At 35.6% G+C, this 13103-nt stretch overlaps 1 protein-coding gene across 2 annotated transcripts in view; it reads left to right on the forward strand.

Moving 5' to 3' along the window:
* Window positions 1-6552, forward strand: part of pbx1a (pre-B-cell leukemia homeobox 1a) — a 70850-nt gene extending 64298 nt beyond the window's left edge. Inside the window, exons 8-9 of one of the 2 annotated variants that reach the window (XM_016543484.1) lie at window positions 372-461; window positions 3668-6552. In XM_016543484.1, coding sequence (XP_016398970.1) covers window positions 372-461; window positions 3668-3760 — 183 coding nt within the window. In that variant the 3' untranslated portion in view covers window positions 3761-6552. The remainder of the gene's footprint in view (window positions 1-371; window positions 462-3667) is intronic. The other variant, XM_016543485.1, reaches the window with a different exon arrangement.
* Window positions 6553-13103: the final 6551 nt, after the last annotated feature.

The following is a 13103-nucleotide window of genomic DNA, read 5'->3' on the forward strand; positions in this document are numbered from 1 at the left end:
TATATATTGCAATTTATTATAACAATTATTATAATAATTAGAATTATGCTTTATTAAAAATAATTTTATTGATTTGATTTGACATTTTGTACATTTTAAAAAAAAAATCTAAATTCACCCTGTAATTACACTCTAATCACTGATTTTTTATATTTGTTTATTTATTTATTTTTTATATATCAATTCAGAAACAGATTGTATCATTTGTTTGATATCTGCAGCACAAACATTTCATTCAACTTTTAATGACCTTTTTGGTTGCCAATATTCTTTTGATATCTGGGTGACCTTTTCACAACACAAACGTCTTTGTTTTGTATCAGTATTGTCTGACCCAGTCTTTTGTTTGTGTTGTGTTCTTCTGTCTGCAGGTGGATACTCTTCGCCATGTTATCAGTCAGACAGGCGGATACAGTGAAAGCCTCGCTGCCAGTCAGATATACAGTCCACAGGGCATCAATGTAAGTCCAAACTTAGCCTCTTCCCTCTTTCGGTGTGTCCGAAATTGTGTACTAAGTAGGTACTACATTTGAATTTGAATTTACTTCATGACCGTTAAAAAATGAAATTCGGACGTACTACATCCGCCATGTTGTTACTATCACATGACCTACCAGCGTCAGTTGTATCGCTTCACTGCCATTCAGAAATCCTCTCCCGTGGCCTCATGGGATAGTAAAGTGTCCATAGAATGCGCACTTCAGAATCCGGGTGGAAGTAGTAGGTCATCCAGGAACTTTTTGCCTACTGTTTTTCGAATACTATGAATTCGGACATATACTGTCTTTCACCTACTGTATAGTAGGGAAGTATGCAATTTCGGATGCAGTGTTTGTCTTTTGCTGTTGTACCTGATTCTCAAGACCAGTGCCATTAGCCTGATATTTAAAAGTTTAGGATCTGTAAGATTTTTTAAATGTTTTTTTGAAAGTAGTCTCTTATTCTCACCAAGGCTACATTTATTTGACCAAAAATACAGTAAAACAGTAATATTGTGAAATGTTATTACAACTTAAAATAACTGTTTTCTGTTTTAATATATTTTAAAATTTAATTTATTCCTGTGATGGAAAGCTGAATTTTCAGCAGCCATTACTTCAGTCTTCAGTTTCACATGATCCTTCAGAAATCATTCTAATATGCTGATTTGGTGCTCAAGAGACAATTTTTATTATTTTCTATGTTGAAACAGTGCTGCTTAATTTGGTTATGGAAAATTTATTTCAAATTGAAAACAATATAAAAGCCTTTACTGATCAATTCATCGCATCATTACTGAATACAGGTATTATTTTCCATAAAAAAAAATCACTGAGCCCTAAAATTTAAATGGAACAGTGTGTGTGTGTGTGTGTGTATATATATATATATATATATACAGTATATATATGGTTAAACTCTATCTGTTCTGTTGCCATATTGATTAGTGGTGCCAGCGGCAATATGCACACTAGCAACAGTAAATGTGACCGCTGATCTGTGTTAGCGTTACCATGGATCCTTCAGCCACATAAACAGCAACAACTTCAAAGAAGCCCAGACGCAGGTCTATTCTGGCCATCAAACTCATTCAAAGCCTGCGATGGTGTCCTCCAGCACAGCTCTGAGAGCACATTAAAAGAATTGTGTTAACCAGAGGAGACGAGCAGCTCCAACCATCAGTTTTTTGTACTGGGGGAGGAGTGTTTAAGAGAGAGGGAGAGGGAGAACGGGAACACAAACGGCAGAGGCCAACATGTAAAATCCACAGCGACAAGCTGTGTTGCCAACAGAAGAAATTGATCAGACAGTCTCAAGGGAGGGCTGAATAGAGATTTGGGACAGCAATCCAAGTGCATTGGTCATATCACACATCTGCCACCTTAACAGCACTGACAGGGAGCCAGCAAAGTGTAAGGAGGAAAAAAGGAAAAAAGACAAACACAGTAACACGGTCTCTCTAAATAGCCGCTCTGAAGCAGAGCCGAATGTGTCCTGTGGAGGTGACCCAGCGCTTCTGTGCCACCTATGGCTGATGGAGAACATGTTTTTGTCAGAACAGCTCACAGTGATATAAATCAATGTTTGAGGTCATTTGAATAAAATATTTATGAATTAAATAAAATCTCAAAAGACGTATTATCTGAAAAATATTTCATTCACATAAATTTTAAATGTAAAAAAAATATATATGAATTAAAATCTGATAAGACGTTTTATCTGAAAATTTATTTTATTCACATACATTTTTAAATGTACATTTCTGAATTAAAATCTATGAAATCTTTTTTTAACAGATTTTGAATGTAAATGTCTGAATAAAATAAAATCTGAAAAGAAAAATTTTGATATAAATAAAAAATTTATTTTAAATAAAAATCTGAAAAGACATTTTATCTAAACACTTATTTAATTCACAGATTTTATATGTAATTATTTCTGAATTAAATAAGATCTAAAAATACATTTTAGCTGAGAATTTATTTTATTCACATAGATTACATACACCCATGATTCACATAGATTTACATTTACATGTAAATATTTTTTAAAACCAATTAATTCTGTCAAGACAATTTATCAGATTTTTTACATTCACATAAATCCTAAAATGTAAATATTTCAAAATTAAATCAAATCAGAAAATAAATTTTATCTAAATTTTGTTTAATTCACATATATGTTGAATGTAATCGCTATCTTAAAATGTTGCCATTTAAATATATATATATATATAATATATAATTTAATTATTATATATAATTATTTTTTCAGTGACATTCTTGCAGTCATTTCTAATAAATAAATCTCATAAATCTCGAGTTTGATTTCAACTGATTTCATGTTCGTATCAATAATTAAATCAACAACATTTTATTCCTGAACACTTGTAATCATAGATAAAAAAGAAGAAGAAAGCAGCAGCCCGAACATTTGCATCATAACGCTGTGATAATGTAGCCAGAGAAAATGTCTCAATCTTCCAACAAATTCACTGTCTTAAATAACATGATGTTTTTCCTTCTCCACCCAGATAAGTTATTCGCCTTTTTTTTCAGTTGTGGATAATGACGGCCTTAAAGCATAAAGCATTTATGTGGGGGAGCTTTCCTCTCGCCCATGCGCTGTAATTACGCCTTTGAAATAGACATGGCGTGTCACCAAAGCTGAAGATTTGAAAAGTCTTTTTCTCTTCTCTGCTCTTTCTCTTTTGATTACAGACTGCCTCTATCTAAAATAACAGGCTGGGAAAATAAGAGGCTGCCAAAGCCCATTTCTAGTCCTTTTTCTGATGGCATGGAAATTGCTATTAATGCCCCAAATGCTCTTTAGGCAACCTGTCTCCAGGACATGAAATGGCCTCCATTTTAGGTTTCCATTATACTTTCATTCCTTTAGCCAATGTGATAATTTGCAATAATTGATTCCTCCATCATCTGTCTTTTGAAAATCATGTTCTGGAAATGACTCGTAATATGCAGCTTAATGCCGTTTCTTTTTACTGCCTCACTTTGTGACTCACTTCTTGCAAAAGCGTGTTTATAGTGAGGGAATTCGTCATAGTCGCTCTCGTTTAGATTTCACAACGGGGTTTGTAGACGGTAACCTACATCTTTGCATTCAGATATGCGTTGTATTTTTAAATATGCACTTTATAATTTTGTCTTTCGTTTTTTCCTCACGAAAGGCGAACGGAGGCTGGCAAGACGCCCCAACACCCTCCTCAGTGACCTCACCCACGGAAGGACCCGGGAGCGTCCATTCTGACACCTCCAACTGATCAGCACCATCCATCCATACATCCTCACAGAGCGTGGGATCTTCAGACTGCTCGCGCTAAAGATCCAGCAATCCACCCTCCTCAGATTTGGATTAACGTCCCACACGGTCACACACAATCATGCCATACTACCGTGGAACATTGGGATATTTTACAAGATTTTAGAAAACAATTATGAATTTAAAAAAATAAAAAAAAAAAGATGTGTTTGTACAGTTTTCACATTGTATTTTAGGTGGCACAGGGCGACTAACAAACCTGTGACTGTTTCAGTCTTATGAGGCAATTGTTAATGATGGAACAACCAGTCGTTGTGTTTCAATTTAAATGCTTCATTCTACCTCTCAGCAAAAAGAAGAAGAAAAAAAGAAAATACATAAAAGAACAGTCCTTGTTTTCTAAAAAAAAAAAATGTTATCACTTGATATAGTGCTTGAGCGGAAGCTCTCCTTATCGGTACGGTCAATTCTTATTGCTCTTTTGTTTGTTCATAGTGATATATTGACTATTTGTTTTTGTTTGTTTATTGTTTTTTCCTTTAGCATTTTTCAAAAGACCTTCCAGTATCAATTCAGCTATATTCAAGTATTTCCTTTGATTATTTTTGCCCAATAAAACAGATTGTACTTATACATCTTTGTATAAAACGTGAAATAGGATGTGTGGAGGTCACTCATACCATTTCAAAGCTGATTATCATATTTTCCCCATAAAAGCCATCAAAAGCTGTCCATTAGATAAAGGAACAGGCTTACGTTTATCGTAGAGAGCAGTCCAAACAACTCTGTTGTCGTAGATTTCATTTGGAGTCATTTCCTCACTCTGTTTGTTTTCGAGGACACTGTCTGCGAGTCGATGAAAATATAACTGATTCCGGAAATGGTGGAAGCATCAAGTCATTATGGTTTATAATGACATTTCCTCCCCGCTTTCACTTCAGATTGCTTTCAAACGCTCCCTTATTCCCTCTCTCCCTTAAGTGAAGGAATTTGACTTAAAGAGCGATATATTTGTTTGGTTTATAGAGACAGATGCCCTTTACTACTCCAAATCATTAAAAACAAGCACTAATGCTCTTTATTGTTCTGAATTAGTTGAATTAGTTTACCATTTTTATTTCTTATTATCTTATGTTCACTAGCAAAAAACCTTGAGGGTTTCATCAAAAGGCCGTGTCTTATCAAATGCTAACCTGACATCTTGTTTTCCCTGTAATTACAAGTACGAGAGCCAGCTGTAAGTGTACAGATTTAGAAACGAGCAATGTACTTTTAACATTACAGCCGAGTGTTGCTGGTAACCAAAATCCTTTGTGTAAACGCTGTAAAAGAATATGAATAGCTGTTCAAACATAATGAGCTTTTTTCTCCGCTTTCTGTAGCGTTTGTAAGGACGTCAGAAATTCAGATACGCAACATACAAGCGAGTCTTTTGGCCAATTTGCATTGCTGATGCCACTGTTTCCATTGTGAAATCATGACAGATGTAGCTCTTCTGCCTAATTGAAAAAATTATCTTGAAAAATCCAATAGTTAACTAATTTTTGTTGAAAATATATCCCTGTCTGTCGGGGCTCTGGGTAATGAAGTTTGTTTTGCAGTACATTGAATCAGAATCCATTTAAATGGGGAAGTCATTAAGTTAATAAGATTTGGACATTTCAACGGTCACTCTTAGCTGTGTTTATGCAGGTAAAGCGCCATACACCCACTTTGCCCCGAACCCAGAAACCAAGTTCAGCTGCTTCTGAACAAGTTTCAAACACTGACTTGAGATGATCGATCATCTCTGCCTTGATTTATATGTATCGCTAATATGACTTCAGTGTCTGATATCATATTATCCCGTTCGTTTGTGCTCTCTAACAAGTGTTCTACCAAAAACACCTTTTTGAACAATTGCCAAAAAGGAAGACGCTCCGATTTTAATTCAGAAATGGATTATGGGGGGAAATGTTTGGTAATGTTCATCGCTATACACTATCAAAACCAAAAATGTAAAAACTGAAAGTTGCTTATGTATGTATAAGAAACAGAAATATGTGACAGATATTTCATTGCCTTTGCCTTCAGTGATGGCTTGGAAGATTCTTTTTCTTTCTTTAGTATGTTTCTTGTTTTTTTGCTTTTGTTTAGCTCTCGTTATCAAGACATCCTTAAACACCAGTTCATTTTTTTTAATTTTTTTTTTATTAGTTTGAAGATAATCATGCTAATCCATATGAAAATACAAACATACGTCATCTGTTATTTGAATGACATACGTTTATGACACAAAAGACACTCTAGTTTGCTGATGGTTGCCATTGTGAAAATGTAAATATATATATGTATATATATATTGTGAAATAGACTTGACCGCACATGCTATAAATGCATTATTAGACGTCACGATTATGTACCATATGAAGCATTGAAGGCCAGACTATTGTGTTTGGATTTCCCCCACAATTCCCACAAACGTTGTCTCATAATTTACATGATTATCATCAATAAATGTTGTATTGCTCACTGAACAGTATTGATACACATCAGTATGTATTTTGTGAGATTCTCTGTTTTGTTATTTTTATAAAGGTTTTTACAGGGTTTAATGCTTTTCTTGTTCTCCAGTTCATGGTTAGGGACCATTTTAGTAAAACAATAAAGGAAATGTGGATAAATAGTGTATCACACCTTTAAAGGACACATTTGACATTAGTCAAACTCAGTCCATGACTTAGATTTTGCACACTTCTGGTCCAATATCACATCATTTCTTAGCCTGAGATTTTAAAGTCAGCCCTTAACAAATTATCCCCTTTTACTTTGTTGCATGTTTTGCTTACAATAAAATACTGTAGTGTTTTGAGTAAATGCTGATGTATTTCTTTTCCCCCCACAATTTTACTTTGACTACAAATATATGCTACCATTCAAAAGTTTGGGGTCGGCGATATTTTTTATGCTTTTGAAAGAAGTCTCTTATGGTCACCAAGGCTGCATTTAATAGCTCAAAATTAAAGTAGAACAGTAATATTGTGAAATATTAATACGATTTAAAATAACTGTTTTCTATATTTGTTTATACTTGGGTCTAGGAGATGGAGATGGGCCAGAGTGAGTGAGTTGCAAATGCAGTCAAATAAAGATGTTGATTTTTATTTTTTTTTTATAATAATTTATCAGCTTATGTATCTCCACAGCAAATGTTTTGGCAATAATAAATATGAATTGTTGTGCATAAGAATAAATGATAATTTTAATAATCATAAAACAATCTAATTTAAAATTGTATTACAGTTTAGAAAAAAACAAACAAATGTATATTTATAAAACAAAAATGATATTTACCCACAACTTTACACCACATGGAGCCACCATGTGGAAAAATAGAATTATTACAATAAATAGGAAGACGCTATTTAAACAAGAATGGTTTGTGAAAAAAAGTTCATGTTGTCGATTTGATAGATGAAGATGGTCAGTTGGTTCAATATAATGCATTCATGGAGAAATTTGCGATAAAATGTTCCTTTAGAGAATATAATAGCCTACTATGTGTAGAGCCATCCCTCTTGCACTAAAACAATTAATACAAAATAGTCTAACATATTCTGATTTAAGACAGAACTATTTAGATCAGGGTCAGATGCACTATTCCCTAAATAATTAAAATGTGGTGACCGAATATACCACCATAACGAATTTCTCATATTCATCATTATATTCTATGGGTTTAATGAATTTGCAGACAATGTAGTTATTTGTCATATAACTGTATTGTCACTGTCTTAGAGGAGAGTGCCATTGAATGTGTAGCTAATATGAAGTGGGTTTTCATGAAAAATAAAAAATAAAATAAAATAATAATAATCTAACTAAAATCAGAAATTAAAACAAACTCTGGATGAAGAAGAAGAAAAAACTACCAATAAATGTCCAAACAGCGATTCTATCACAGCATTTATTGTGTTAGATCTTGTGCATTATTTACATTTAGCATTTGATATTGATTTGATAGGAAACATTATAATTGTTACTAATTATTATACAGATCAAAACTGTGAGGGTCATGACCCCCCTGTCCCCCATGTCAACTGTGCGCCTGTTACACACACACACACACACTCAGAAATGTATAATTATAAAAATTAAAATTATACAAAAGCTGTCACAGGAGAGGTACCTTTTCAAAAGGTATCCACGATATTGGCAACTTAAGGTACATTCAAAGGTACATAAAGGTACATTTACCTAAAAGGTACAAAAGTACCTTTTGAAAAGGTACCACCCCAGTGACAGCTTTTGTACCTTTCTTTTTCCTGCGTGCAGAAACATAGAAAAATATGTTACATATATATATATGTCTATTTAAGTAAGTAAGTTTTATTTATAGAGCACATTTAAAATTCAGCAATTACACTACCATTCAATTTATATATATTTATTCAGCAAAGAACATATTAAATTGGCCAAAAGTGACAGTAAAGACATTTATAATGTTACCAAAATATGTATCTTCTAAACAAATGCTGGTCTTTTAAATGTTCTATTCATCAAAGAACCCTGAAAAAATGCATCATGGTTTCCACAAAAATATTAAACAGTACAAAGCAGTAATAATGTTTTCAACATTTTTAATAATAACAAAGTGCCTCTTGAGCACCGAATCAGCATTTTAAAATGGTTTCTGAATGATCATGTGACACAGAAGACTGGAATACTGCTGAACATTCAGATTTACCATCACAGGAATAAATTACAGTACATTTTAAAGAATATAGAAAAATATAAATTTCTTTTTCTTTGTGTGATCCAGGGCTGAATATCACAGTAAGGTCTGTGATATTAGTTACACAGACCTTCCTGAATGTCATCGTGTTCCTGCTCTGAGTTCTGTCATTCCCTCATGCCGTGAGTGAAAGTGGGCCAAGGTCAGATCTAGACTTCACAGGTCTGTCAGGGTCTCATGACTCAGAACAGCTTTAAGCTACTCAGCCTCAGGAGTACTGGCAGCTTCTTTTATATATACATATTCTGGCAGCCATTTCTCACTGCCTTCAAAGAGGGAGGCTGAGGGGTGTGAGGGGGGATGAGGGTTTTAACATGTCTCCCACGTCCACAGGCCCATACTGACCCAGTATCCCACCTCCAAACCGCAAACAACCCCACATGTCTTTCACCCTAAACATCCTGAATCCAGCTTATCCACATCTTCCACTTGTCAACGCGTAAGAGAGAGATGTGAACGCTAACAAAAATGAAATGTGAAATTGTCCTCTGTAATGTCAGGTCTTATTTCGCTTCCACAGGGGAGAATGTTGTTGTTGAAAAAAGCCGTAGAATCTCTAGATCTCCACAAAGAGGACATTTACACAGATGTTGATTAAAAAACAGATTATTTTGACACTATAATTAATACAACACTGTGAAAAAAAAAAAAACATTTTAAGCCAGTTATTTCTATCTTTTGCTATAGTGTGTCAGTAGGAAATATCAGTTTACATTTCCAAACATTCCTTTTTCTATTAAATGTAATAATCCAGTGAGATATGCACAAGGTGTCTGACAACAGCCGATATGCTCCACACAAGAGATTTTACCATAATCCAGTCCATCTGGAATGACATGAAGAATCAGAAAAAAACTGAGACAGACTAAATCTAGAAGAACTGTGGCAACATCTCCAAGACACCTGAAGAAACCTTCCTACAAAGCTACCTGAAAAACTATGCACAAGTGTAGGCCTACCTAGGACAAATGCTGTTTTAATTGTGAAGGGTGGTCACATCAAATGTTGATTTGATTTGTTTAATAGAAGCTTCTTCAAGTGTCTTGGAGATGTTGCAAAAGGCAAAAGGAATGTTCTAAAATGTGTGTACAGTGGGTATAGAAAATAACCACCCCCCCTTTAAAATAATCACATTTTGTTGCTTTGCAGCCTGAAATGAAGATGGACACATTTTTTGTTTGATCCAGCTGTATTTACTCAGTGCAACTTATAACATCCAAGTGAAAGATATAACCAGAGATTGTCTTACTATTGGGAAATGAGAGGGTCTGTATTACTTACTATTGGAGAAACCGTAATGGTCAACTTGGATCACGTGTGCCTTGATAACCAATCACATTATAGCCTTGATGTCAATGAATTTATTAAGAGTTGTGCGACACTCAATAGCAATTTTACGGATACCAGGAATGAATGAGAAGTTCCATAAGCTGAATCCTACCTGTTGCAAAAAGTCAGTGACTTCTTTTATAAAACAACATTTTGTTCGATGTAAACTCTAAAAACAGTTAAATCCAGAACTATTGCTTAGTGCAAAACATGTTTAAGATTAGACGATAGGCTGTTGATTCATTAAATGATAAGCTGTTTCCTCAAAAAAGCTGTTTAGCGAAGGCTTTCCTCCGTTGACACATTCAAACCAAACGGCCTCTAGTTTCCTTCCCTGCGTACCGCCAAAGCGGAAGCGTTAGCATTAGCCGTTATGCTTTTCTGGATAAAGGTTGCAGGCTTGCCTTCCAGTGGCTTTGATATAACACCAACATGTCTGAAAAAAAAAAAAGAATCACTGAGTTGGAAAAAGGATCACCCCCTCCTAAAATTACTTTCACTGACATTCTCAATGGCACACAAAGCCATTTAACTTTCAACTGCGATCAGTTGTGGTCATTTTGATTAGTTCAGCATGAAAAGAGCTTTCCTTGGCAGTGCAACTGAACCAAACAATCAACTATGGGTGACAAGGCACTGTGATCTCTTGGATAAAGTTGTGGACAGGCACAAGTCTGGAGATGGATACAAAAACATTTCAAAAGCTTTATCAATGCCTACCCTGTTGAAAAAACAGCATATGCTGGTTAGGTATGTTTTGAAGGAGGTTTGAGCTGGTCCTTAGCTGGTTTAAGCTGGTTATGTGCTGGTCCTAAGCTGGTCCTGAGCAGGAGCTAGTCACTTAGGACCAGGGTCAACAGGGTAGAAGCACAGTGAAGTCTATTATTAAGAAGTGAAAGGTATTTGGTACAGCACAGACCCTCCATGGATCAGGACGTGGCTCCAAAGTGGATGAAAGATCCAGGAGAAAACTGGTAAGAGCCATTCCTCAAGAAAGGCCACATGCAGTCACGACTGAGCTTTGCCAAAACGCACCTTGAAGATTCTGAGGCAGATGAGACTAAAATTGAATTATTTGGCCAACTATTTATTCATTTAAATTATTTTATTTTATCAACACCAAACGATATGTTTGGCGGAAATCCAATACAGCTCCATTCCTACAGTAAAGCATGGAAGTGGTAATATCCTGTTATGGGGGTGTTTCTCTGCAGCAGGGACTTGAGCACTTGTCAGGATAGAAGGAAAAATAGATGGGGCAAAATAATCAAATTCTTGAGGAAAATCTGCTGCCCTCTGCCAAAAAGTTGTCAATGGGAAGAAGGTTTACCTTCCAACATGACAATGACCCAAAGCACACAGTAAAACTGACCACACAGTGGTTAAAGGAGAAAACGGTGAGTGTCCTTGCATGGCCTAGTCAGAGCCCAGACTTAAACCCCATTGAAAATCTGTGGAATGACTTGAAGACTGCAGTCCACAAACGGTCACCATCAAATCTAACTGAACTTGAGCAGTTCTGCAAAAAAAGAGTGTCTAGAAGTCTAGATGTGCAAAGTTTTCTATACTCACTGTATATATAATAAAGAATGAGTTCCAATTAACAGGAGATATTACGAATCTGCCTGGAAAAGGACATGTGTCTATATTGTCTTAAAGCAAGACAAGAAGGATAGTTTGAGTGGCCAAAGACTCTCCAAGGATCACACCTAGAGAATTGCAGAATAGAGTCTGACTGTCCCTGCTAGAAATCTTATAATGGGCCATGTTTGGATCTTCCAACAGGGCAATGATCCAAAAACAGGCATACAAATCTAAACAAAAATGGGTCACTGAGCACAAAATTAAGGTCCTGCCATGGCCATTCCAGTCCCCTGACCAGAACCCTAGAGAAAATGAGTGTGGTGAACTGAAGAGGAGAAGCAACAACATGGAGTTGGGAATCTGAAGGGCCTAGAGTGATTCTGTATGAAGGAATGGTCTCTGATCTCTTGTCAGATGTTCTCCAAACTCATCAGGCATTATAGGTGAATTTTCAGAGCTATTATCTTGGCAAATTTTATTATTAAGTCAGGCAAGGACTTGTGACTGAAATAAATACTTTTGACTCATGTGACCGTTGATATTGTGTGCTATTTTGTTTCCCTGCATCCACATACCAGAAGAACAGATTCAATGGCATTAACAGTGAACCCAGCACTGTGTATTGGGAAATTAAAAATGGCAATAGGAACATCTGTGGCCAGTTCCGTTTAATTCTCTTTATCTGTTTGGCGCTGTAAGAGCCTCCCCAGTCGCCTCTGTGTCATTTGGCATTCCATCTCACGACTGATCTTCTCAGGTTTGAAAGGACAGGACAGGACAAATCCCAGATATAGGCCATCTGGTCCAGACGCACAGCCTCTGCATATCAGCCACTCACAGAAGGGATGAGAAATCCCCTTCCTGACACTCCCAAAGGCTTTCTTTGTGAAACCTGCTGAATTATCTGAGCTCTGCACACATAAGCTTTGGTGCCAGTCAAATATTGAGCAGCTTCCAGCCAACTTTAAATTATATTGAGTCCATGTCTTTCCTCCCAACAAAACTGGGGAGACGGAGATGTAGGACCAATGAATGCCTGCTTATTTTTACTTTGGTACTGTATTTGAGATCATAAAATGTCTTATTAAAATTCCTAGGTAATTGTATGTTAAAATGTAAATTCATTTTTAATATTTAAACCATTTAACTGGGAAAGTTAAAGATTGATGCATTTTTTTTTAATTTTCACACCAGTATAAGCACAGCAGACCAGACAGAAACACTAGCTCAAGCAATGCTGTGAATTTAGGGTGGGACGGTTTGTTTAACCAATGACAGATGGGGGAGTGTTTGGGAAACATGTTAGAAAACAATTGTTCTTGCAATTTAATTTGTTGACATTAACAGCACAGTAGAGAGTTGCAGTGATTATGTATTTTTGTAGGCCAAGCTGAAAGTGAGCATCACCCTGGTTCCTTCTACAAGAACCCCAAAAGGATTGCTCCATTGACTTTTGGATTATTGCGGAAAACAAGATCTTTTGACCAACAAGTTTATGATTTCTACACGTTTTATTCATTATGATAATCTTCACAAATTAACACAACTTTCATGAGTTTTGAAGCCTAAACATAATCGGCAGAAATAAAAAGCTAAATGTAGGCTGTAAATAAAGTACACAATGGTCACATGACTTCAAAGCACCACCATTAAGCTT

This window comes from Sinocyclocheilus rhinocerous, unplaced genomic scaffold (genome assembly GCF_001515625.1).
Source record: "Sinocyclocheilus rhinocerous isolate Xijiao unplaced genomic scaffold, SAMN03320098_v1.1 scaffold1631, whole genome shotgun sequence".
Lineage (NCBI taxonomy): Eukaryota > Metazoa > Chordata > Actinopteri > Cypriniformes > Cyprinidae > Sinocyclocheilus > Sinocyclocheilus rhinocerous.